Genomic DNA, 26,590 nt, shown 5'->3' with positions numbered 1-26,590 from the left:
AGCTCTCTGGAGTTTTGCTGGGGCCTTGGTTGGTGACAGTGCATGAGGAGGACAAGGAAGCCCTCTGAACAGAGACCTGAGGAGTGGAGCTGCCAGTGTGAATCCCTGTCATGGAAAGCCTGCTGGGAGAAGAGGGCAGAGGGCGACCAGGGCGGGGAGGTCGCAAGTCCTGCAGAGCCCATTAGGCTGAGGTGGGGAACTTGGATCTCATTCCCGGTATGCAGGGAAAGGCTCTGGGCAGAGGAGTGACATTTTCTGATTCTGTTCAATGGCTGTCTCATTGGCTGCTGGAGGAGAATGGGTGGTGGGGACAGGATGAGGTCAGGAGGTTGCCTGAGAGGTTGTCCAGGTGTGGAGGGAGGAAGGACTGCCTTGGATAGTGGAACTGCTGAGAGTAAATAAAACCGTTTCCCGGAGATTGAGTCTCACTCAGGGGCACATGTATGCTGGAAAGACTGAAAGAGACCCATTGTACAGATCGCAGTGTGTGAGGAGTGAGTCCCTGAGACTGCGATTCCTTCCCCAAGGGTGGTGTTTGTGCTTCCCCAGACAATGCCTGTGCCAGGACAGTGGTGTGGCCTTGGGGTGGAGGGTGGGGACACAGCTGTCAGAACATGCTGATGGTATGTTTGTGGGGAGGCGGAAGAGAGGAGTCAGAACTCCTGGGTCTGTGGCACCTTTACTGAGAGAGGAACTGATGCTGGGGGTGTGAAACTGGGGTGCCCATTAGGGGTGGGGCAGATGCCCAGCAGGTGGCAGGAAAGGAGCTGGTGGAGGGGCTGTGACGTTGGGGTTCCCATTAGGGGTGGGGGTAGATCAGCAGGTGATCAGATGCTCGAGTTTGAAGTGTGAGGGGGTCTGGCTGGAGCGGGTGTTTGGGAGGCAGCGGCTTGGGGGTGATGTTGAGTTTCTGGCCTGTGTTGTCTCACCTGGGAAGAGAGGGTACAAAGAATACAGGTTGTGCCCTGTGCAGTCCAGCGCACAAGGGGGCTATGCCAAGGAGAGTGGTCGTAGGCTCTCAGAGAAGTGGGGCTGGAGACCTGGAGAGGGTCGTGGCCAGGGAACCAGGGTGCAGTGACTCTCAGCAGGGCGCCTCGGCCCACGGCCAGGTCTAACTAACGTTTTTGTAAGTGAGGTCCTGTGGGGCAGTGGACCCCGTGTCAGTGCCTTGTGGCCGCTTTCCCTCCACCCTGGCAGAGCTGCGTAGTTGTGGCGGAGATCGTGTGTGGTCCTTCATGGAGAATGTGCAGTGCCTGGCGTGGGAAGGCCAGGGAGGTCTCGGGGCTGAGAGAGAGGGTGGGATCAGGGCCCCTGGAGGAGGGTCTGGCCTTGGAGGTGAGGAGGGCTTGTGTTCTCCCGTGGCCTCCGTGTGGGGCCAGGCATGTCACTTGCCGGGGGAATGGCTGTCCCTCGTGGGGGCCGTGTCCGAGATTGGGCTGCTTCTGATTTTCCGTGGGGTGTCCTTGCTTCCGTCCACGTACTTCATCTCTGTTTACTTAGGTTTTCTGGGAAAGAAGCCCTGGAAACCTGCACCTGGAAAAGTGTGGTCACAAGCTTCTCCTCTGGCTTCTTCCTGGGTTGTTGGCAACGTGAATACTTTTTTATATTTGTTGTTTAAAATGTGATAACGAGAAGAGCCTGGGGTCTCCGTGTCCTCATTTCTCGGTCCTTTCCCAATTCTTGCTTGCTTTTTTTTTTTTTTGAGGCAGAGTCTCATTCTGTCACCAGGCGACAGGCTGGAGTGCAGAGGTGCTGTCTCGGCTCACCGCAACCTCCGCCTCCCGAGTTCAAGCAATTCTCCTGCCTCACCCTCCCGAGTAGCTGGGACTGCAGGTGCGCGCCACCATGCCCAGCTAATTTTTGTATTTTTAGTAGAGACGGGGTTTCACCATGTTGGCCAGGATGGTCTCGATTTCTTGACCTTGTGATCCGCCCACCTCGGCTTCCCACAGTGCTGGGATTACAGGCTTGAGCCACCGCGCCCGGCCCCTTTTTTCTTTCTTTTAAAGAGACAGAATTTCACTCTGTTGCCCAGGCTGGAGTGCGGTGGTTCAATCATAACTCACTGCAGCCTCAACCTCCCAGGCTCAGTGATCCTCCCGCCTCAGCCTCCTGAGTAGCTGCGACCACAGCACGCTCAGCTTTCTTTTTGAATTCAGAACATTTTAGAGCTGGTGACCTTAGGGCTTTTAGTTATTTTAGTGGTGGGTAAACAGGTCCAAAAGGTGAGGTGATCTTTCCAGAGCTGTAAACTGTGCTGTAACACCAGTCACAGGACTTCTCCAGAGAGGTTGTGCGTAATTTCACTCCACGCTCCTGGAATACCAGCCATGCCTGCTTAGCGATGGTTAGCACACCTTCACTGTCCATGCCGTGTCTGCTCTCTGTGGAGGTCGTGGTGGTGAGGGGTGGTTCCTCCCCTCAAAGGCCAGCTGTGGCTGAGGTCTGCGCAGTCTCTCCAGCTGGGAGCCCAACACAGCAACTCAGGGCTGAGCAAGGAGGGCTGCGGTCCCTCCTGTAGCTGTGGGCTTGCCTGACTTTGAGAACCAGGGCTGAGTTGGTGTAGTTTATCCTCCTCATTCTGAGAAGCAGACGCCTTTGTGTCTCTGTAGTCCGCGGCCTGCTGGGTGACCTCGAAGTTGTTGTGGCAGAAGAGCATCCATCATGGGTCCTCTGTACGGCATGCTGGGCCCTTGCCATGGCCTTGGTGGGGAGTGGGTGTGTGGCCCACTGGGCCCTGGCTGTGGTGCTGGGGGTGTAGCTAGGTTGGCCGTGGTACCCTCCATGTGCTGAGTGCTGTGCCCCAGAGGGAGGGTGGTTGTGGGCTGGTGTGGGAGAAGCTGGGTGGGGGCTCTTCCCTTGGCCACATGGGCAGGCTGTGGATTGGGGAGACTAGTCAGGCAGCCCCCACAGTCCAGCCACACCTCCTTCCCTGTGGTCTGCGTGTGACAACACATGGTGTGTTCTCTGATTTCTGTGTCCTCATAGAATGAGGGTCCCATTTCAAGCGCAGGTGCAGCGTTTCCATGTGTCTCGTCCAGCCCAGTGTTGCGGGACTTGGTGTCTTGTGCAGCAATTACAGGGAAGACCTGGCTCCTGCGAGTACAACCGTGGTGAGCTGCAGGAGCCAGGGGCTGGATCAGGACGGCTGGTGCCCAGCAGGGCATTTGGCACATGGTGGGACTCATGAACATGTTGCCAGAATGTGGAGCCCCCACAGCCTCTCTCCGTGCTGTGGAAATCCCACACTTTTCAGTATCTGAAGGGCTTACACTGGCTGGCTGTCCTGGTTGTGTAAGTGAAGCCATGTTGCAGTGAAATTCGTGAGAGAGAAGTGGGACAAGTGCCGCCCTCCCTGCGGTCCCCTCTCTGCTGTCAGAACCTTGGCGAGGCGTCCCCGGCCTGGCTCTGGCCTGGCGGAGTCCCGCGCTGGTGCCTGGATCTCGCACAAGGCCCCCGTGTTTTCTTAACCTTACCTTATCTGTACGGCGAGAGGGTTGGGCTGCGTGTTCCATGAGGGTTCGTTCAAATCTGTCATCCATGACTTTCCAGACTGCACTGATAAACGTAGATGTGAAAACGTGGTAGGACCTGCATCTGTGTAAAACTGTGTACACACAGTCAGCTAATACACATGCGTGTTACCAGTCAGTTCTGTAGAGTGCTGTGAGGTTAGCTGGGGTTAGGAGAAGGGGAAACGCTTGTCTGTAGGATTGTTTCTCTGTGCAGTGAAGTCGATGAATGGCAGTTTCCAAAGGGGAATGTGCATCTCGAGGGAACATCACGGCCAAAAGACAGCACTTCTTGGAACAGTCTGAGAGTAAGGCCTGGGACTGAGGTCCGAGGCCCAGAGCCCTGGCAACATCTCCAGCGATGCCCTCCTCAGGTCTCATCTGGCAGTGGATGCTGATCCAAGCAGGGTGGCTTTGCTGGGTGCAGGGGCACAGAGGCGTGAGGGGGATGACGGTGCGAACCCTCTGCTTGGGGGGTGGGCATTAGTCTGGGGCTCAGCGTCCTGGTTGTAAACCAGCTGCTTCTCCTTCACCAGCTAAGAGGGCACATGAGCTTCGTCCTGCAGCCACAGGTGGGTAGAGTCAGCCGTGTGCTGCAGCCTGTGTGAGCCCAGAGCGGCAAGGGAGGTGGCATCCTTGCGGGGTTGCTTGTGTCTCCAGTCCATGGATGACGGCACAGTGTCACTGTCTCTTCTCCTTCAGAGGCAGAAGAGGCCTGGACCTCGGCGCGGGCAGACCCAGGAACAGATGAGCAGGGATGTCTGCATCCACACCTGGCCGTGTACCTACTACCTGGAGCCAGAGAGGCGATGGGTTACTGGCCAGCTGTCCTTGACGTCGCTGTCACTCAGGTTCGTAACTGACAGCACCGGCGAGACTCTGGTCAGCTTCCCCCTCTCCAGCATAGTCGAGATCAAGAAGGAGGCCTCCCATTTTATCTTCAGCTCCATCACCGTTCTGGAGAAGGGCCATGCCAAGCACTGGTTCAGCTCCCTGCGGCCGAGTCGAAATGTGGTCTTCAGCATCATCGAGCATTTCTGGAGGGAGCTGCTGCTGTCTCAGCCTGTGGCAGACGCGTCTGCCCCCGGGACCCGGGGCAAGGAGCTGACGGGACTCATGGCCGGATCTCAGAAGCGCCTGGAGGACACAGCAAGGGTCCTGCACCACCAGGGCCAGCAGCTGGATGGCGTCATGAGAGGCCTGGACAAGATGGAGTCAGACCTGGAGGTGGCAGACAGGTGGGCTTGCTGTGCACACTTTGCAGGGCACACACAGAGTAAGGCGTACTTGTGCGGAGGCTCACCGTGCCGGGCACCGCCGGGCCATGGCACAGTATCTGTGCACACCCAGCGTCCTGAGAGCACGGCTCTGCGGTGCTGCACGCGCTCAGTGGGTACGCACAGTGAGATCCGGCACTCGGAGAGCGAGGCTGTGAATGCACTGTGTCCTCTGCTGGAAACACACAGTGAGGTCTGAGTGAGTGCTGGCTTGCTGGGTGCCAGGCGCCCCTGCTGTCCGCTGCACCGTGCCGAGTCCGCACCCAGCAAGCAGAGACCGTGCTGGGACCTTCTTGTGCACTGCTCTGCTTCTGGCTCCTCTGTGGTGATGCGGACAGGCCCTGGCCTCCGAGGTCACAGAGAAGGGACTGAGGTCTGCTTGGTGATGGCCTCCGAGTGAGGTGCCTCCTGTCAGTGCCTGCTGTTTGTTCATGAGCTGTGTTCTTCCATTTCTTGGTATGAAAGTCATAGTATATTTCCAGACAATTTCTTCAGTTTGTTTAAAAGTTATTTTCTTATTCCAAGTCCCCTTTTGTGCTTTCTGAGTCCTGCTGTCTTCTGTCTGGTTATTCATTTCTTGTTTGGCTTTCTTCTTGTGTTGCTATTCTAGGGAATGTTTCTGGTCTTTATCTTCCTATCATTTATCATTTGTACTTGCAGTTTCTTAGAACTCATGGGTTCCTCTGGTTTCCTGGAAAAACCTTCGGGTCTTGCGTCATGGCCTGAGTGTCTTCTCTGTTTGGATATTATTAATAGCCTTGTTTTGCTTATGGTTTCTGATTTTTCAAGGGGCTTATTTATTGCCTGTTTTTTTTTTTTTGTTGAAGTCATTTTTTCCTGAGATGGTGTGTGTGGGGCTGAGGTATCAGCCCTGAGCTCTTTACTGGGACCCTCGGTTCCTCATCCTGGGGTCCCCTGTCTGGAGTGTGAGTCTTGAGGGGCTGCGTTCTGGCTCAGGCAGAAGGTTCACTGCCTCTGCCCTCGGGTTCCCTCCAGTCCCTCTTCTAGGACCGGGGGTTGCCCACTTGGGTGGGTCCATCTGGGAGCGGAGGGTCTCCAGTGCAGTGTCACGTGGACTTGTGCCTGCGTGTTCCTGGTTCTTCCTGCCCCTGCTGGGAGGGTGCTGTTACCACCTCCTCATCACCCCCTAGGGCTCTGGTGTCCTAATCGCGTTGTCTCTCAGCACCCGCTGCTGGCGCACCATTCACCTTCCTGGGTTTGCCAAGTCTGCCTGCTTTTCAGTGTCAGGCTGCCACTGTGTTTGTCTTTGGGGAAGTGTGTGTTGAGTTCTTCTCTGTTGCTCTCTGCCCCTTTTTTAAGGGAACGTCCTGGAGATGGAGATATAGATATATATATATATAGAGAGAGAGAGAGAGAGAGAGGGAGAGTGTGTATCTGCGTCTGTGTGTGTCTGTATATTGTCTGTGTTTCTGTTTGTGTGTATACGTGTCCATGTGTGTTTGTATGTGTTGTCTGTGTGTGTGCTTCAGTACACATAGCTCAGGTTTTTGCATGCTTTCAGTTATTTCTTGAAAAATCATTTTGAAGCGTGTTGTTTCTCATTTTGTGATTATTCAGAGGACAGTGAGAACTTCCTCCCAACACCTACGGCTGCAGCGCGCAGGCAGAACCTCTGTTTCCCTGGAACCCTCCCTGGGCACTGGCCCCTGTCCCTCAGCCCTAAGCTGGAGTCCTGTTGGTGCATTGGTGTTGCATGCGGGTTCATGGGACTCAGGTCGCATCTTCTCCTTGACTAAAAGGAGATCCTTTCAGTCAAAGAGATTGGCTGGCACAAGGATGGAGCTGGGAGATGACAGAGCCCTGACAACCCCAGCTCCTCTGCGTAGCTGACAGGTGTGTGTTCTGCCCTGCCTAGTCTGCAGGGGGCAGCTGGAGCCCCAGGGGCAGTCACAGCCCCAAGGCTGTGGCTCTGTTGCTCGGGTCAGTCCGTTTTCTGTTAAGGCCTTCAGTAGGTTGCACGGGGCCTGCCTGCATTACGGGCACAGCTGCTTTTTTGGGAGTCTGCCGATTTTGATTTAATCTCGTGGACACACAGCATCACAGACTTGCAGAGTAGTGCTTGACGACTGGGCCTCGTGGCCCCGCTGCATGGACACTAATATGACTATCTTGGCCTCCGGGAGGCACATGCCCTGGCGAGCTGGCACTGGCCCTCTGCCCTCCAGCCTGTGGGGTTCTGGAGCCCTCCCCATGGTGCCTCTGTCCTGGCTTACTGCCAAGAGGTGTCCCTGGGCTGGACCCTGAGGGCATCTGCAGGGGGAGGTGTGGGGACAGCACAGAGCACGGGCCCCAGCCCTGGGTGTGGGCCACGTGGTCCTAGAGGGGAGGATTACATTGCGGCTTTCCCTGCTTCCTGCAGTATCGTCCTGCTCCCACTCACAGACAAAACAAACGCTGCGGAGGAGCATCTTCGCCTGTGCCCAGCCGAGCTTCCGCCTTGCCGCCTGGCATTGGCACTGGTATTGTGTGTGCGGAGATAGCGTAGAGAGATGGGAGGAGGCTGCCAAGGCACGTGTTAGCCACCGCATGGACCCACAGCCCCTGCGTTTGCTGTCGACTCCTGCTGGGAAACGAGCCGGCACCCAGCAGTGGGCCTCTCCCTTCTTCTAGAAATGGAGTAGGTGACCCAAAGACAGGCTGAGCCAGAGAAGCAGAGTTCCACCCAGGGTGCCGGCATCTGACCCAGCACCTGGGCCCCTTCAGGGCCCCCTGACCACTGTGGTCCTGGTTCAGCCAGGACCTGTGTGGTGAGGAACAGCCGGCGCTGTGCTGCCCACTCTCGTGGGACAGACCCTCCCGTGTTCACCTGCCTGGTCCTGTGCTGCCACATCTCTCTCCTGCTCAGCAGCTGCCTCCCAGGAGCAGCCTACCACACTGGCCCACCGCTCATCCCACCCTGTCCTGGCCACCGCAGGCCCCACCGCCGGCCAGGCGTGCTCCCAGCTGGTCCTCTGCACCCCCGTCCTTGCGTGCAAAGAGCAAAGTGAGGCCCTGTGCCTGCCTGCGTTTTTGCCAGTTCCTTCCTAGTGATGGTACTCAGAGCCCTTTCCCACCAGGCAGGAGGACTGAAGTTGTCAGCCCGGCGGGACCGCAGGTCACCGTGTCCACGACCACCTGGCCTTTGCCCACACCGTTCTCTCCAAGTGTGGGCAGCTTTGGTGCCTTCCCCAGGCCCATGGGCAGGGCTCCCAGCCTCCAGGACCTGCAAGAAACAGAACAAACACAAGAAAAAGACAAATCTGACTTAGGATTTTGAAAAGCAGGTCAGAAAAACAGTGTAAAGGAATGGGGCCAATTACATAAAGACTTTGTTTTTAGGTATAATTATTTTTTCCAGCTTTATTGAGGTACTGCTGACAAAAACTGTGTGTGTTTGAGGCATGGGGCTTGGTGATGCAGTGTTTGTACCCAGCAGTCGTGTCTGTGAACATGCCTCTCAGCTCACATACCTGTCATTTTGTTTGTTTTTCTTTTTCTCCTTGAGAATGTTGAGAACACCTAAGATGTGTGTTCTTGGCAGATTTCAAGTGTACTGATAGTATGGAGAGCTGCACCCACCATGTCATTACTGCCCAGAGCTCGTTCATCCCGTAACGGAGGCTGGTGGCCTTGGCCACCCTCTCCCCGCTTCCCCACCCACCCCGCACCTGGCCTTCTCTCTGCTTCTGCGAGTTTGGCTCCTTTAGGTCCCACATGTGTCACGCACGGTTTGTCTCTGTGTCTGACACCTTCCACTCAGCATAACGTGCTCCAGGTCTGTCCATCTTGGTGAAATGGCAGGATTTCCTTCTTTTTTATGGCTGAATAAAATTCCATGGCGTATAGACACTGTATTTTTGTACCCGAACCCAAGTCTCAGCCACTCATTGCTTGAAAGCCAAAACTCAGGAGATGAGCTTTGTGCAAGGAAAGTTAGCTTTATTAAGGAAGGCAGTGACCTCGGGGTTGTGGACTCACTTCCAAAGATCACCTCCCTGAGTTGTGGCCCCAGGTCAGGGCTTTTTAACAGAGATGAGGGGAAAGCATCCTTGTGAAACTTGCAGAGTCTCGGGTGGGCAGTTAATCCTGCTTTCTTGGTCAGTGCTTTGTGGCCTTCCGCAGGCGCCATCAGCCTATTCTTACCAGGCTGGTCAGCCCGTTCCCGGAGCGGTGGAGTCCCAGAGTGGGTTGTTGGTTCCCAGAGTTGTTGTTTGGTGTATTTCCTTATATTTCTGATGAAGGTCCTGTTTTCTCGAGGCATTTTAAATGAATAATCTACAGGTTAATGATCTACAGAGTATTCATTAAAAATGAATGATAATCTAATCTAATAATCTAACCTTCAAGTGAAGCAATAGTTACATTCAAGTAAACAAGCTTTTCTCTTACTTGGAGTCAGGACCGTTCCACTTTCTCTCTCCTTTGGCCTGCGGCTGGACACTGACGTGGTTTCCATGCCTTGGCCATAGTGACGCATGCTGCAGTGAACATGGGGGTGCTAGAGTCGCTTTGAGACACTGATTTATTTCCTTCGGGATTGTGGAGGCTGAAGCAACTCCATCGTGGATACTAACCGGCCTTGCTAACATCTGATGAACTCTAGTTCTGGGAATGCTCTAAGATGCCCCCCTCACCTGTCATTCCTTGTCTAAGAGCAGGCACATACCACACACCCTATTCTTAGGTTCACGGGGCATTCTTTTCCTGCGGGGCCTGGCCTACACATATGTCCCCTGTGGTGCAGGACCATGGTGTGGGATCCCCTGCCTCATCTCATTGCTGCCTGAGACACAGACCTGCCTTCTGTCCCTAAGTCACTCTTAGATGCTTCCTTCTGAGAAGTGGGGTCCGTCAGCCTCTTTCTGCAGCCTCTCAGCTTCCTCATGTCAGGGGCAGGTTTATGTAGGCCTGCCCACCACGGAGCAGCTGTAACCCACAAACAGGATTGTGGAGTCATGGTGGTTCTGAGACAGGAAAGGTTGCGTTGTCCCCATCATGGGGCATTCGACAGGGGAGTGGCTGCCTTCTTCAGTGACCTGCTGCTCAGACCTTTAGGGGAGCATGCAGACGGGCAGGCTGTGGGGCTCCCATCCCACCACAGCGTCTAGGGCTGGATGTTTACAGCTCCTGAAGCCCCAGTGGGCCTGTGCTACCATGTGCTCTTTTAGTGTAGCCATCTGTAGGTGGCTTGTGTTAACCAGCTGAATTAGATCTCTACCTGGTTGCAAGGACGGAGGGCTGTATCCTGGGATTCTTGCCTTGTGTACCGGAAGAATCAGGTCGCATGTGGGCTTGGAGAATGAGTGCAAGGTTTTATTGAGTGGAAATAGCTCTCAGCAGATGGGGGAGTGCGAAGGGTTTCCCCCTGGAGTCGGGCCACTCAGTGGCCTGGGCTCTCCTCCAACTGCCCCAGCCAAACTCCGCGTCATTCTGCCGGTTGGTGGCCTCCAGGCGTGCTGGTGCCTGTCTGTGCCTTCCTCTCGGCGTGCAGCTGCCTGTGTGTCCCCTTGCTGGTGGGCTCCTCTCAACATCTGGCCACCTGGGTATGCCTGCTAGGGTCTCAGGGTGTTTCTAGGCACAGGATGGGGTGTGGCAGGCCACGGTGGTCTTGGGAAGTGCATTTGGGCAGGAAAACAAAAATGCCTGTCCTCACCTTCTTCTGTCCATGGTGGTGGAGCCCTAGCCAGGGACCGTGCCCTCCTCTCCCCAGCATTTCTCCCCCTGCCCCTGCCCCTTCCCCATCACTTAAAGGGACCACACCCTTCCCTTCCCAGCACTTCCGAAATGGTTCCTGGTTAATTTTTTGAGGAGCCTCCATGCTGTTTTCCACGGTGGCTGGAGATGGAAGTGTTTAAAGTGTGTGCACCCATGCCATTGTGTGCTTGGCAGGTCACCTCGCGGAACAGCACTGTGATGAGAGCTGGTGGCTTGCCCTCCTCCTTCAGGAGGCACAACTGCAGGCCTTCCAGGGGAACACTGAGGAAAGGAGCGGGTGACAGGAAAGTGAGGGGTCTAAACCCAGGACCTGCGGAGGGAATGAAAAGGGTTTTGCCTGGAGAAGAAAGCTGATCAAGACTGCCTAAAGTGACTGACGGTGGTCACGAGACCATTTTCTCCGCAAAGCTAAACTAGATACTTTAGTTGTGTAAACCAGAAGTAAAATCCTAAGCACCCCAGCTGACCAAGGGGATTCCAGAGTAATCCTGAAAAACTAGTTCAGACCGTGGAGAGAAGGAAGGGGTCCGACATGCCTCATTATGCCCTCCTCCTGAAGGTCCGAGTGGGAAGCACTTGCCACCCGTCATCTCTGAGTGCCACCTGTGAGACCTCATCTCCGTAACGGCCTTGACCTCCCTTTGTCTCTAGCCCAGACCCTCGTTTCTGTTGATTCCAGGTTTTTATTTTACTTTTTGAGACAGGGTCTCACTCTGTCACTTGGGCTGGAGTACAGGGGCATGGCCACCACTCACTCCAGCCTCCAACTCCTGGCTCAAGTGATTTATCACCTCAGCCTCCCATGTAGCTGGACCACAGGCATGCACTACCACGCCTGGCTAGCTTGCTTTCTTTTTTTGAGACCTGGGATTCCAGGTTTTTAGATAATAACTCTTAATCAGGGGTGACAGGAACGCACCGACAGGCACTGGCACGCCTGCATGCCAACAGCCGGGCAGAGCAACGTGGAGTTCGGCTGGGGCGGTTGGAGGAGAACTGGCCCAACGCCGGGAGAAAACCGTCTGTTAATTAACTGCGAATCAGAAAACCTTTGAATCTGCCTGTGACCTGTAAGCCCCTGTTTTGAGTTGTCGCGTGGTTCCAGACTGAACCAATGTATTGATTGATATCTTATATCCCGTTAAAACATAGAGACCCAAGCTGTAAGCCAACTACCTTGGGCACACGTTCTCAGGACCTCCTGAGGCTGTGTCACTGGTTGTGGTCCTCACATTTGGCTCGGAATAAATCTCTCTTTTTTTTTTTTTGAGACGGAGTTTCGCTCGTTACCCAGGCTGGAGTGCAATGGCACGATCTCGGCTCACCGCAACCTCCACCTCCTGGGTTCAGGCAATTCTCCTGCCTCAGCCTCCTGAGTAGCTGGGATTACAGGCACGCACCACCATGCCCAGCTAATTTTTTGTATTTTTAGTAGAGACGGGGTTTCACCATGATGACCAGGATGGTCTTGATCTCTCGACCTCGTGATCCACCCACCTCGGCCTCCCAAAGTGCTGGGATTACAGGCTTGAGCCACCACGCCCGGCCCTCAGAATAAATCTCTTAAAATATTTCAGAGTTTTGCTTTATTATCAGCAGTTGAAAAGTGATAGGAAAGAAAATTTGGCTTAATAAAAGCAACATTTCTGACTACATACAGTTGTGAAAAGCCTAGGAAGCTATCGCATGAGCAGTGTATCTCTCATCTCTCCTGGAATGTGTCACGTGACTCACGTTGGTACTGGACACCCGCCCAGAGGACCTTCAGTCCCCTTTCAGTTTTGAGATTCCTAGATATGAGTATGATCTTTCTTCTTTCTTTTTCAATATCAGTTTCCTTTGAGATCTAATTTGCAAACTAGTCACCTTTAAGAAAATCCCCTGTGTATGACCAGATGCCACTTTGAACACAGATTATTTCTGGCCCTGGCCCTGGCTCCTGCCCGTCCTGCCTGCTCAGAAGCCTCTGACCATCCTCAGCAGGGCCCTGATGGTGGTGGCTCTGCCCGGGTTTCCTTCCCACATGTATTTCCAGCAAACAGCCAGGGTGCTGCCTGTCTGAAATGGGGCAGGTCCTGGAGGGGATGTCCCAACCATGTGGAGAGGCTGGTGAGGGACTCATGCCCGGGATCCTGGGGATTGCCTCTTCCATGGCGTGGTGCTGCCCAACAGCTGCTCTAGGTGTGTCCTTAGGCTGAGTTACCGTGCACAGCACCCTGGACCGAGTGTGCCGTTCTTCCCGTGCCCCGCTGTTTCTGGCTGTGTTCAGGATGTTTCTCCCTTGGCAGTGCTTCCCATGGATTGAGGCAGGAGAAGACCTGCTACGGAGCCCAAGAAGGCAGGGAAACAGTTGTTCACCCCAATCTCACTTTTTCCAGGTTCAAGACTGTGAGCTGGGGAGCTTTCTCCGGGTGAGGGGTGTCTCAGCTGTGGAAGTTCAATTCCCATAGTCTCTGCTTGGAATCGTTCCTTTCTCTGTGGCCCCAGGGGCTCGCACATTCTCACATTTTAGTTCTGGGGTATTGCTGGTGCTGTGCCTTTGTTTCTGGTTTTTGGTGGGAGGAGTGTAGCCAGCCTGTGTCTATGCCATGCTTTTGGAACCAGAAGTGTCCACGTTCACCCCCAGACTTTCACTGTAGGTCCAGGAGTCATCACTGTGACAGAACACATAAAGTCATCACTGTAAAAGAAAACGCACACGTGTTGCTCTTGGAAACAAACAGTCCATCTAGGGTGCAGCCACACGGCACCACATCTGTCTACTGCACTAAAAATCTTACAGTCACTTAGAAGTCAGGGCAGGGAAGCCACAGAGTGCTCATTTGTCTACCTTCATCGAAGTCCCAAACGCCAGGCAGAAAACTGAGTGTGCACCTTTTGTTTTAACTTGTATAATCATGCATCATCTTGGCTAAGAATGGCCTGTAATACGTGTGGGATGTGTACTGCAAACCCTTGCTGAGGTCGTGCGAAGTCTTCCGACTGATGTATGGGCCAATGAAGCCGATGGCAGGTCCAGGAACTGCAGTTGTGTTAAAGCAGGGCTTGATGTGATAATGTTGAGATGTGCAGTAACTAACGTGATGAGATTTCTGTTGGTGAGAGTCGAGGTTTGACTAGTGCTGAAGCTGTCTACATTCACGATGGAGGGAAATGCCTCATTCAGCTGGAAGTTGGTGAAAGTAGCTGTCATCTTGCTAATAATTCTAGTCGGCTGGCCCACGGCAGTTAGGCACAGCGTCACAGTCACGGGAGCCATTCCTTCAAATAAGCCCTTCTCTTCCTCTCCCCTACACGCCCACCAGTTCTGTTCTCTGGAGAACCATGACTGACACAGTTGCCCACCGGGCAGCATGGGGAAAGAGACGAAGGAGCTCAGGGTGCTGCAGGAACAGCCTGGATGTTTCCAGATCTGCCCCAAAGGAAGCCCTTAGCTCCTGTAGCTGCCGGACAGAGCTTTCTCAAAACAGAATCTGGAGTCTCCTGCTGCAGGTGGCTGAATTCTAATTGTGTGTGACATCTGCTGTGACACTGAGGGCGTGACTGAGAAGGAACAGGACCCCGAGAACCCAATACAGACGTGTGGCAGCGGCCTGCAGAAGCTCCCTGGCCAGTAGAGGCAGCCTTTCCTCCCAGTCTAGGGAGGTTCATCCTGCAAGACGGGCCGGGCTCTCCTCAGCTCCTGTCCTCACCTGTAGATGCTCAGCTAGACTTCAACCCCAGCAGAGCCTGGAAGACAGGGTGCAGAGTGTACCCCTGGGGAGGGGGTGTGTGGCCTTCCAGTCGGCACCGGCAGGAATCTGGAGCACGCGGGCGAGAGCGGGTGTTGAGAGTGTGGGCGGTGGGAAGCACTTTGACACTGGGTCTGGCCAAGGTGGGGCAGGGGCCTGCTGGGCAGGGCTGCCGTTGTCATGTGTGCCTCCTACGATATGGATGGCACAGGCATAGCACACTCCATCACTGCAGAAAGGCCTGTTAGATAGTCCCCGAGACAGTAAGTACAGGTTTTTTATTTTGAATCAAGACCGGACCAAGGTATCATGGTGTGGGCAGAGTGATAGTCTAGGCAGAAGGTGTGCATTTTTGCTGTCTTTCTGCTGGTTGGCTTGGCATCTGTGCACGAATGTTCTCACTGCCCTGGTCCCCAGCATTCTCTTCTCACACTGGAGGCAACAGTCCCTGTGCCTCCTGCTTCATGGAGTGCTCGTGGAAAAGTACTATAAAATGGTAACGTGCTTTACGAAGTTTAAAACGGTTTTCAGGAAAAAATGTATTACTCCTTAAAAATGAACTGACCTGGTTTTCCATGTTTGGTTTGCTTTTTCAGATTGTTGACAGAACTGGAATCTCCTGCTTGGTGGCCCTTTAGCTCCAAGCTTTGGAAGACACCATCAGAAGCAAAGCCCAGGGAAGGTGTCTCTGTGAAACCAAGTTGTGAACCCTCTGGGAAAGAAGGGGTGCTGATCCAAATTCCTGCCATCATTTCCCACAGAACAGAGTCTCACGTTAAGCCAGGGAGGCTCACTGTCCTCGTGTCTGGGTTGGAAATCCATGATTCCAGTTCTTTGCTCATGCACAGATTTGAAAGAGAAGATGTGGACGACATCAAGGTCCACTCACCTTACGAAATCAGCATCCGCCAGCGGTTTATTGGAAAGCCAGACCTGGCCTATCGTTTGCTATCCGCCAAGATGCCGGACGCCATCCCCGTTTTAGAAGTGCAGTTCAGTAAGAAGATGGAGCTGTCGGAAGAGGCCTTGGTGCTCAGAAGCGTGAGAAGCTCTTCCCCAGCAGAGAAGAGCCGCTCCGTCTGGCGTGCAGGTCAGTGACCAACAAGGCAGTGAGCGCGTGCGCGGACTTCTAAAATTACAGCCAGCCTCAGCACGCCTGTGGGACATGCCTGGCAGATGCGTCACCTAGAGCAGCTGCCGGCCTCCAGCTCGCTAGAGACAGCTCGTTTGTTTATACTGAAAAACAATTCCAGGCCATTTTCCTTGCGCTTGACATCTGTGAATATGCAATTGCTGAGCGTGAACCTGCACACTTGATAGGTGTGTGGACTCCAAGCAGGCTGGTGCCGTGCTTTGGGTGCAGTTTGTCCTCACCAAATCCCCTGTGGAAATTTGGTCCCCAGTGTGGCAGGGCTGCGGGCTGATTGGTCACGAGGGCTCTGCCCTCTACGTGGCTTGGTGCTACTCTCGTGGCAGTGAGTGAGTGCTCCCTCTGGGAAGCCTGGATGAGTTCTGGAAATGCATTAGTTCCCGAGAGTGGATTGTTGGGAGGCAGAATGTCCCTCTGGTTCTCTTTGCCTGTGTTCGCTTCCCACTTGAGTGTCTCTGCCACAGCAGGAGAGCCCTCACCAGAAGCCAGGGCACGCTCTTGGACTTCCCAGCCCACAGAACTGTCAGCTGACGAAAGCGCCGTTCTCTGTAAGTTACCGAGTCTCAGGTGCTCAGTTACGGCGATGCAGAAGCTGCTGTGACACAGAAAGGGCTTTTAGAATGGCTGCGTCGGAGCCAAAGGAAGCTCCTGCTGTTGTCCCTCTCACCTCCCCTCATTCCGATGTGGGAACCAGCACCTCGGGATGGTGACTGGCACCATCTCCACCTCCCCTGGTGGGGCTGTTCCCTTCACCCCTGCTTTGCCCACTGCTGTTTCCCTGGGCATTTAATCTAGGTTTTCCCAGCCTGGCACCCAGACATGCTATTAGGGATCTGTGTGTGAGAACTGTGCAGTGTGCTTCCATGTGTTTGTGGTATTCTCAGGTGTGTGTGGCATGGCCACGGTGCCTTCCCACAGACTCCACTGTGGATTGTGAGTGCTCAGCTGGCCTGTCCCTGGGGCCGGGCTGAGGGGCAGATACCCTGGGTCTTGGCATGTCCGCCACGTTGGGCCCACCTCCCCCTAGCACGGGACTGAGGCTCAGCTGCTGTTGTCCTGCCCGTCTGATGGGAGGCTGGTGGCACCTTGGTGTTAATTCTCACCTTCACTCTCTCCCTGGTTGGGAGCTGGGGCCCCTGGTGTGTTGTATTTGTTTTGGCCCTGCAGGTTTTGCTCTGTGGATAGCCTGTTCTGTTTTCTTCTTTTGTTGTGTGCCTTCTTCCCTCGTGGATGTGCAAGACTTTCCTGCTATCCCGTGGTCAGGCTTTAGAGGCTGCAGCCACTTCCTCTGGATTCTCTTCTTCCCTTACAGAAATCTTTTATCTTGCCATTGCAAAATCCACTGATTTTCCCCTGCAGTTTGTCTTGGAGCCCCGATTAAGAAATCCCAAGGTCATAAAAAACTCCCATTTTCTAATACTAGCGTTATAGCTAAGATGCGTGCATGTATACGTATGCACACGTGTACCAGTGCATGTGTGTTGTCATGTATGTGACGTGCACATCCACACTGTAATGCGTGTCTGTATGTACAGCATGTAAAGCTGTGCTCTTACGGATTTTGATTGCCAGATGTCTGTTGTAAGAGGGATTTGCTGCTCTTTTGGTTTCTCTAATTTTTCTCTTAAGACAAAGATTTCAGTTCCTGTAACCTGTTTCCCTAACATGAAAATATTTTGCTTGCTATTCTAGATGGCTTCAAGTGTCGGAAAGAAATACACATAATAATAGATTGAGTCCCATGAGTTCCAGGGCTGAATACACACCTTAAAAACAAAAGGTGTACACCTTAGTTACGCAGCATGTGGTTGAATCACAGAGAACCTACCACCTTCCTGTATATGCCTGAAAGTCAGGGGTTGCAAAGAAAGGCATTGACCCCTATGGAGCACAGTACACGGTGTGAAACGTAACGAAATCCATTGATTGAGATGAGAAGATCAAAGGTCACTGTGAGCTGCTGTCACTAAAGTGCAGGCCCAGACCCGAGTGGCCTGGTGGGAGACAGGCTACAGAAGCATAGGAAGAGGGTCTCCACCCACATGGAGGGTGAATGGCACAGCTGCACTACTGCACGTGGCTCAGGGAGGAGGTGTGTGACATGCTGTGGAGGTGGGAACTGTCCTGCTGGGGACTGAAGAGGGGGCCCCGGGTATGTGTGGCTTCAGGCAGGAAGTTTGTAACATTCTTCTGTGTTCAGGGCTGCTCTCCAGGGTCCCAGTAGAGAAGCGCTGGGTGTGTTCAGTGGCCCTGCCACGTCACCAGGCCGGCTGCACCGTGGTGGCCAGCACTCCTGTGTTCTACGGCCTGGTGTTTGTAAGTGGGTTCCTACAACCTATGCTGTTTGAGGTCAGAGGGGAATCATGGCCTTTTCTGGGGGCCTCAGTGTGCATTCAGGATTCAGGACTGATAGCGTCACCCTCCCTGCTTGTCTAGGAGGGCCCCTTAATTTAGGTCACCCGTGTCGGCTGTAGCCACAGTGAGCACCATGTGTTCACTTGTAGGGCTGCACCCAGCCCGTGCTATTTCAAGTACCTAGGCAGCCATCTAGCCACGTGGGACACACAGCACACAGGGAGCCCCAGGGGGCTGCCGTGTGTGTGGGATGGACTGTGCCTCCTGTGAGGGACTGTTGCTCACTTTCGCCCCCATGGGCAGCCTGGCCTGTCCAGGTAGGTACTGGGCAGCTGCGCCTCCAGAGGGTGTTTGTGGAGAGGCTCCCTGCAGGGGTCAGAGCGTGCGGTGCCCTGCCTGGTGCCATGTTAGCAAGAAGGCAGCACCCCGTTTGTTGGGAGCTCAGTAGTGTGTGGGGCACCCACAGCTGTGAGGCTTTGCCTCTGCTTGCCGCCTGCTGCTGTTGTCCGTGTGTAGGCACGGGAACTCTGCCAGCTTCCCTGTGTTTACTGCTCTCAGCTGGAAACTGCAGGCTGCCTGGAGGTGGAAACCATGACGGATGTCTCAGAAATCCCTGCCTCTGGGGCGAGCGCTGGTGTGCGTGTGGCCACAGGGTGGCAGCCTCGCGACACTGGACGGGCGCCTGTCAGGGAGGGACACCCGGGGCGGGAGCCTTTCTAGAGACCTCTGCAGGGCTGTGTGACTAGCAGACGTTTTATTTTATTCCAGACGCTCGTCCTTGCCCGATCCCTCCTGGTGCTGGAGGAGCACCCAGGACTTCACGATCACCATCCTCACATGTCCCTGGGCCCTGCGGGTTCTGACAGCCGTCGAGAGGCCGGGCCAGGGCTTGCACGGCGGCCTCCGCCTCAGATTTTCTTGCAGTCAGCCTGGGCTGTGGTTTGGGAGGAAGGCCACAGGGTGAGGTTTCCTTCCCACACATCCTACCAAGGGACATGCAGAGCATTTTCTCTTTCTTATTTATTTTTTTCTTTTAGAGACGAAGCCTTGCTCTGTCACTCAGGCTGGAGTGCAGTGGCACGATCATAGCTCACTGTAACTTCAACCTCTTGGGCCCAAGACATCCTCCTGCCTCGGCCTCTCGAGTAGCTGGGACTATAGGCATGTACCACCATGCCTGGCTAATTTTTTTTTTTCCCAGAGATGCGGTCTTACTGTGTTGCCTAGGCTGGTCTGGAACTCCTGGGCTCAAGTGATCCTCTAGCCTCAGCCTCCCAGAGAGCTGGCATTTCAGGCATGAGCCTGCACCCTGCTGTGCACAGTGTATTTGAAGGCTGTCTGTTCACTGAATTTTTCTTCCTCGCTCACTGCCTGTCTCGGGGTTAAGGCCTGCCTGGGCTTCCAGCTCCCTGATGACAGCCGTGCCTGTCCCCCTGCTTCCCCTCGCTGCGTGTCTGTCCACATGGCAGCACCAGCAGCAGGACGGGGCAGGAGGCAGGCGCGTGGAGTGGGTGGTTAGTCAAGGACGAGAGCGTCGGGTGGCTGAGGTCATCTCTGCAGGTCGTTAGTGCCAGGCATCTTTTGAGGTAGGGGAGTTCCCACTGGAGCTGAAGCACGCAGGAGCCTGCTGTGGCACCGCGGGCCCAGGGTGGGCTGACTGGGGAGCCGGGGGGCGCTGCAGCAGCTGGTCTGGAGCCTGTCAGGATGCCCGCCCCGTACGCACGGGTTGGTTGAGTGGGAGATGGAGCTCGCAAGCTGCTGTCTCCTCGGTTCAGCTCCCGTGCTGTCCTTACCTATGCCCCAGTTTCACGGGCCTGTGAGGCCCAGCGGAGGCCTTTCCTGGGTGATGGGTGAATGCTGGAAGGCCGGAGCTGAGGGAAGGGGTGTGCTGGGGACAGACAGGCTGGCCCAGGTGCCCGATCCCCGGCAGGTACAGGCAGCCTCTCCTCGGCACTGCAGTGAAGATGGTTAGATGTGTCCTACACAGGGCTCTCTGGCCTCGGCACCCTCTTCCCTGCTGAGCCGGGCATTCTGCAGCCTGAAGTGTCCCCTGGGCTCTCCCTGGCTGGCGTCCTTCACCCCCGGGCCAACAAGGCCTGGCCTGGGTGCCACAGATGCCTCCAACTCATGACAGTCGAGTCACCCCTCGCCTCTTGCTGTGAGCCACCTGCAAGGCTTTTGTTTAATTGCAGTCACTCATGACCCCGAGACAGAAACCATCCTTACAGAACCAAATTCAGCTTTCCTGGAAGAAATGTCAAAAAGTATGACTCAGCAGCTCCACAAGGGCTGTGGCTCTGGAGACGGTGGGGTGCAGCCTTACCAGGACCCCAGCCACCGCACCCAGCAGAAACATCCAAGGCTTGAGGCTTAATTAAGCACTCTGTCCAGCTTTCTGAGTGTTCAAGCAAAATTGTTCAAATTCCAGAACGGCCTGAGTGTCTCTCTCTGTCATGCTGCTTCAGGTGCTGAAGTGAAAGCCATGTCCTAGGTGGGGAGGCCCAGGGGCTCTGCCCTTAATAAGAGCCTGTGTGGGCTGGGCACAGTGGCTCATGCCTGCAGCCCAGCACTTTGGGAGGCCAGTGTGAGAGGATCACTTGGGTGCAGGGGTCAAGACCAGCCAGGGTAACATAGCAAGACCCCTGTCTCTATAAAAAATACAACGAGTCTTGTGTGGCATGCCTGTGCTCTCAGCTACTCGGGAGGCTGAGGCCAGAGGATCACTTGAGCCAGAAGTTTCAGATCAGCCTGGGTGACATGCTGTCTCTACAAGATAAATAAATGTATATTTTAAAGCCCATGTTGTAGCCAGGGAATTGCAGCTCGAGAAGATGGAGAGGAAAGCACACGGTCTGGTCCGACATCCAGCAGGTCCCAGGGCCCAGCATGGAGCAGGCGTGTGGCCCATCACGCAGCAAACTACAGACCAGACCACAAGAGCCTGGGGCAGGGCGGGTGGAGTGTGAGGGCTCTCGGAGAAAGGGGCGCTGGCAGAGTGCAGGCTGGGCAGTTAGTGCTCCTCCATTCCCATGGCCAAGGCTGTGCAGGTGCTGCGAGGTGGATGGCAGCCGCCTTGTGATCTCAGGTCACCAGGGGCACGCATCCTTTGGCCTGTGCACTATGGCTCAGGATTTCAGAGAGGGGCTCCTCAGAGCAGCTTCACGTGAGGGCCTGTGGGCTCCCTCAGGGAACGCACAAATTCACAGATGTGCAGCAGTGGGCCGCAGCTCCTCAGAGAGCACCCTCATACAACATGGGTGTTGCAAACCCAGGTTGTGAAATCATTGTGCTTGGTTGCAACCAGATTCTGTTTCTGCAGAGTGGGTTAGGAAAACAGCCTTCTGGGCCATCTGTCCCACAGGTGCCATCTGTGAAGAGAGCCCCTCACTTCCCACTGAGTCTCACCGACTCCCCCACTGCACCTGTACCCATCCTTTGGGCCTGGAGCCGTTCCCTCTTTAGGGCCATCCCTGTGCTGAGTCCCCTGTGGCCCTGGGCAAGGCCAGTCCTTCTCTGCTCAGCTGAGTGCTATCAGGGGAGGTGAGCTTGTAAGGATCGTTAGGGGGTGATAGGCTGGCGAGGGTGGCATGTTGGAGGTGGCATCTCCCTTGTGGAGGGTGGGGTTGGAAGGTGAGCTTGTAAGGATCATTTAGGAGGTGAGAGGCTAGAGGGGGCGTGCCCTCGGTCCCAGCGAGAGTGTGCCTCCAGATGTCCCCCTTTCCTCTCGTCTTCTGAGAGGGTGCTCAGACACTGCTCCCGGGCTGCTGCATTCATCAGGAGTGGGGGGCATGGGATCTGCTGGCTGAGGTAGGACCCTGGAGAGGACGCTGAGGCCACCTGCCTGCCCCATCGGGAGCTGGCACTGTAGCTGCACTCCCTGCCTGCTTCCTGGCATCCTCATAAGTGACGGCTGCACCAGATGTGGGGGAGCTGTGTGTCCTGCAGAAGAGCAAACAAGAGGCTTTAATTGCACTCTTATCTGGCCCCTGGGGTGTCAAGGCTGCCGTTGAGGGTGCTTTGTAAATAAAGGGCAGGTGGCCTTTGCGGGAGGCACACTGGGCCACCTTCCGTGGGGTGAGACTGCGTCTGGCAGGTGGCCTGGAGCGCCCCGAGGCTCGCCGCAGGGCGGAAACACCCAGGTCCCCTCTGAGCCTGACCACGGCAGCTCTGACTCATCTCCCACCTTGGTGGCGCAGACGGTAGCTGTGCTTGGCCCCAGGCCGCGGGCCACTTCCTGTGCTCTCGGGAACCGCAGCCTTCTGGAGAGCAGCTCAGATGTCACTGCAGTTCCCCAGTCATGCGTCTGACATGCATTTCACCAGGGCTCAATGATTCTTGTGTTTTATACTCCAGATCTTCAGTCTTTCTCAAAAAATAAATAAATAAATAAAACCAACCACGTGAGATGTAGGCCTTTTACTCTGAGAGGTGGAGAGCAGTCCCCGCATGTTTGCAGCGTTGCAGACCCTGATCCTTCAGGGCCGGCTGGCAAGGCAAGGCTGGCAGAGGCCGGGAGAGGAAGCAGTGCTGCGTGTGGTGGCGGGAGGAACGCCGCCTCAGAGACCATGCCCAGCCGTCCAGAGCGCATGAGGGCTGTCGCAGCTCCGAGGGGTGTCACTGCTGACCGTCTGCTCTCCTTGCAGCATCTGGGCTGATGGGCCGCGCCCTGCACCGTGAGCCACCCGCGGGAGACCGGGAGGGCCCGGCCCTGCACCTGCAGATGAGCCCGCCGGCCCTGTCCGAGGCAGAGACCCAGGAACTAACCCAGGTAAGGTGTCCCAGTGCCACGCCAGCCAGTGCTGTGTCCTGGTCCTCCCACAGGCTGCTCCCCTCGCCCTCCTGACCACAAACAAGCTCTGGGTCGTCCGTGCTGGCCTCACGCCCAGGAGGAGGTGTTGGTCTCCACTCAGCAGCTGCAGGGAGGGAGGAAAGGCAGTGTCCACCCCGCATCCACACGCCTCCTGGAAGGAGCACACAGAGCTGCCCTGGCTGCCACCTGCACCCATTGTACATGTGCACGTGTGCACGCGCAGGTGTTTATGTTTACTGCGTAGGTACATGTGCTCGCTGTGCGTCATGTGCATGTACTGTACACACGTGTGCTTGTGTATACTGTGTGTTCTCTGTGTACACTTGCTATGCTGTACTGTACACGTGCGCTTGTGTATACTGTGTGTTCTCTGTGTACACATGCTATGCTGTACTGTACACGTGCGCTTGTGTATACTGTGTTCTCTGTGTACACTTGCTATGCTGTACTGTACACGTGCGCTTGTGTATACTGTGTGTTCTCTGTGTACACATGCTATGCTGTACTGTACACGTGCGCTTGTGTATACTGTGCTCTCTGTGTACACTTGCTATGCTGTACTGTACACACGTGCGCTTGTGTATACTGTGTGTTCTCTGTGTACACATGCTATGCTGTACTGTACACGTGCGCTTGTGTATACTGTGTTCTCTGTGTACACTTGCTATGCTGTACTGTACATGTGCGCTTGTGTATACTGTGTTCTCTGTGTACACATGCTATGCTGTACTGTACACACGTACGCTTGTGTATACTGTGTGTTCTCTGTGTACACATGCTATGCTGTACTGTACACACGTGCGCTTGTGTATACTGTGTGTTCTCTGTGTACACATGCTATGCTGTACTGTACACGTGCGCTTGTGTATACTGTGTGTTCTCTGTGTACACTTGCTATGCTGTACTGTACACACGTGCGCTTGTGTATACTGTGTGTTCTCTGTGTACACTTGCTATGCTGTACTGTACACGTGCGCTTGTGTATACTGTGTGTTCTCTGTGTACACATGCTATGCTGTACTGTACACGTGCGCTTGTGTATACTGTGTGTTCTCTGTGTACACATGCTATGCTGTACTGTACACGTGCGCTTGTGTATACTGTGTTCTCTGTGTACACATGCTATGCTGTACTGTACACGTGCGCTTGTGTATACTGTGTTCTCTGTGTACACATGCTATGCTGTACTGTACACGTGCGCTTGTGTATACTGTGTGTTCTCTGTGTACACATGCTATGCTGTACTGTACACACGTGCGCTTGTGTATACTGTGTGTTCTCTGTGTACACTTGCTATGCTGTACTGTACACGTGCGCTTGTGTATACTGTGTGTTCTCTGTGTACACATGCTATGCTGTACTGTACACGTGCGCTTGTGTATACTGTGTGTTCTCTGTGTACACATGCTATGCTGTACTGTACACGTGCGCTTGTGTATACTGTGTTCTCTGTGTACACATGCTATGCTGTACTGTACACGTGCGCTTGTGTATACTGTGTTCTCTGTGTACACATGCTATGCTGTACTGTACACGTGCGCTTGTGTATACTGTGTGTTCTCTGTGTACACATGCTATGCTGTACTGTACACACGTGCGCTTGTGTGTACTGTGTGTTCTCTGTGTACACATGCTATGCTGTACTGTACACGTGCGCTTGTGTATACTGTGTTCTCTGTGTATACATGCTATGCTGTACTGTACACACGTGCGCTTGTGTATACTGTGTGTTCTCTGTGTACACATGCTATGCTGTACTGTACACACGTGCGCTTGTGTGTACTGTGTGTTCTCTGTGTACACATGCTATGCTGTACTGTACACATGTGCGCTTGTGTATACTGTGTGTTCTCTGTGTACACTTGCTATGCTGTACTGTACACGTGCGCTTGTGTATACTGTGTTCTCTGTGTACACATGCTATGCTGTACTGTACACACGTGCGCTTGTGTATGCTGTGTTCTCTGTGTACACTTGCTATGCTGTACTGTACACACGTGCGCTTGTGTATACTGTGTGTTCTCTGTGTACACATGCTATGCTGTACTGTACACGTGCTCTTGTGTATACTGTGTGTTCTCTGTGTACACATGCTATGCTGTACTGTACACGTGCGCTTGTGTATACTGTGTTCTCTGTGTACACATGCTATGCTGTACTGTACACGTGCGCTTGTGTATACTGTGTGTTCTCTGTGTACACATGCTATGCTGTACTGTACACACGTGCGCTTGTGTGTACTGTGTGTTCTCTGTGTACACATGCTATGCTGTACTGTACACGTGCGCTTGTGTATACTGTGTTCTCTGTGTATACATGCTATGCTGTACTGTACACACGTGCGCTTGTGTATACTGTGTGTTCTCTGTGTACACATGCTATGCTGTACTGTACACACGTGCGCTTGTGTGTACTGTGTGTTCTCTGTGTACACATGCTATGCTGTACTGTACACATGTGCGCTTGTGTATACTGTGTGTTCTCTGTGTACACTTGCTATGCTGTACTGTACACGTGCGCTTGTGTATACTGTGTTCTCTGTGTACACATGCTATGCTGTACTGTACACACGTGCGCTTGTGTATACTGTGTTCTCTGTGTACACTTGCTATGCTGTACTGTACACACGTGCGCTTGTGTATACTGTGTGTTCTCTGTGTACACATGCTATGCTGTACTGTACACGTGCTCTTGTGTATACTGTGTGTTCTCTGTGTACACATGCTATGCTGTACTGTACACGTGCGCTTGTGTATACTGTGTTCTCTGTGTACGCATGCTATGCTGTACTGTACACACGTGCGCTTGTGTATACTGTGTGTTCTCTGTACACATGCTATGCTGTACTGTACACACGTGCGCTTGTGTATACTGTGTTCTCTGTGTACACATGCTATGCTGTACCGTACACACGTGTGCTTGTGTGTACTGTGTGTTCTCTGTGTACACATGCTATGCTGTACCGTACACACGTGCACTTGTGTATGCTGTGTGTTCTCTGTGTACACATGCTATGCTGTACTGTACACACGTGCGCTTGTGTATGCTGTGTGTTCTCTGTGTACACGTTATGCTGTACCGTACACACGTGTGCTTGTGTATGCTGTGTGTTTTCTGTGTACACATGCTATGCTGTACTGTACACATGTGCGCTTGTGTATACTGTGTGTTCTCTGTGTACACATGCTATGCTGTACTGTACACACGTGCACTTGTGTATACTGTGTTCTCTGTGTACGCATGCTATGCTGTACCGTACACATGTGCGTTTGTGTATACTGTGTATTCTCTGTGTGCACATGCTATGCTGTACCATACACACGTGCACTTGTGTATACTGTGTGTTCTATGTGTACACATGCTATGCATGTACTTGTGCTGTTAGTACACGCGTGCACGTGTGTGTGCTGTGCGTGCAGATGTGCTATCTGTGTACCTTGTATGCAGTGCATGCGCATGTGTGTGTGTTGTATGTGGAGCATGCGTGTACTGTGCCTGTACAGGCATGTGTTCTCTGTGTGCTGTGCATGTGTATGCACATGTGCTCTGTATGCTGTGCGTGCATGCTGGCACACGCCTGCTGCATGTTGCGTACTCTGTGTGCACGGCATGTGTACATGCACAGTAGGGCGAGGGCTCACTCAGCTCTCATGTGCTGAGTACTAGTTCTTAAGGAAGCTGAGCGCTTCATGCCCAGGAGGCTGGAATTTTCATGTTCCGTGTAAACACCCCTGTCTTGTCCAGGGGTTGCTGGCCAATATGCTGGCTTTCCTTCTGCCGTCTCAAGTAATTTTTGAAGCTGTACCCAGTCATCATATCGCTGTATTTGTAAATCTCTCCATACGTATGATTAACGGATGAGAGCCATTCAGGGAGAGCCATACTGCCACTGTCGCCCTCGGAAACAGGAGGTTGTCCCTCAGCACCGTCCAGTCCCCAGGCAGTGCTCCACCCTGCCGAGCCCTTGCTGCAGGCATGTCCCACAGGGTGTGTGGCGTGCACGCAGCTCGTCTCCAGGTGCAGCTTCTGTCTTGTCTTCC

At 54.1% G+C, this 26,590-nt stretch overlaps 1 protein-coding gene across 5 annotated transcripts in view; it reads left to right on the top strand.

Annotated features, from left to right (window-relative positions):
- Nucleotides 1-26,590, top strand: part of SNAP47 (synaptosome associated protein 47) — a 67,997-nt gene that overhangs the window by 5,430 nt on the left and 35,977 nt on the right. For 2 of the 5 annotated variants that reach the window (XR_012513622.1, XM_074385478.1), the window contains exons 1-4: nt 4,064-4,084; nt 4,215-4,750; nt 14,832-15,325; nt 22,384-22,508. Coding sequence is in view for 4 of the 5 variants with exons in the window: in XM_074385478.1 (XP_074241579.1) it covers nt 4,260-4,750; nt 14,832-15,325; nt 22,384-22,508 (1,110 nt within the window). In the remaining variant the exon portion in view is untranslated. Of the gene's footprint in view, nt 1-4,063; nt 4,085-4,214; nt 4,751-14,831; nt 15,326-22,383; nt 22,509-26,590 lie in introns of those variants that run through there. The other 3 variants (XM_074385477.1, XM_003935373.4, XM_074385479.1) reach the window with 3 other exon arrangements.

The sequence above is a fragment of the Saimiri boliviensis genome, chromosome 14 (assembly GCF_048565385.1).
Source record: "Saimiri boliviensis isolate mSaiBol1 chromosome 14, mSaiBol1.pri, whole genome shotgun sequence".
Lineage (NCBI taxonomy): Eukaryota > Metazoa > Chordata > Mammalia > Primates > Cebidae > Saimiri > Saimiri boliviensis.
This window is presented reverse-complemented; position numbering and strand designations above follow the sequence as displayed.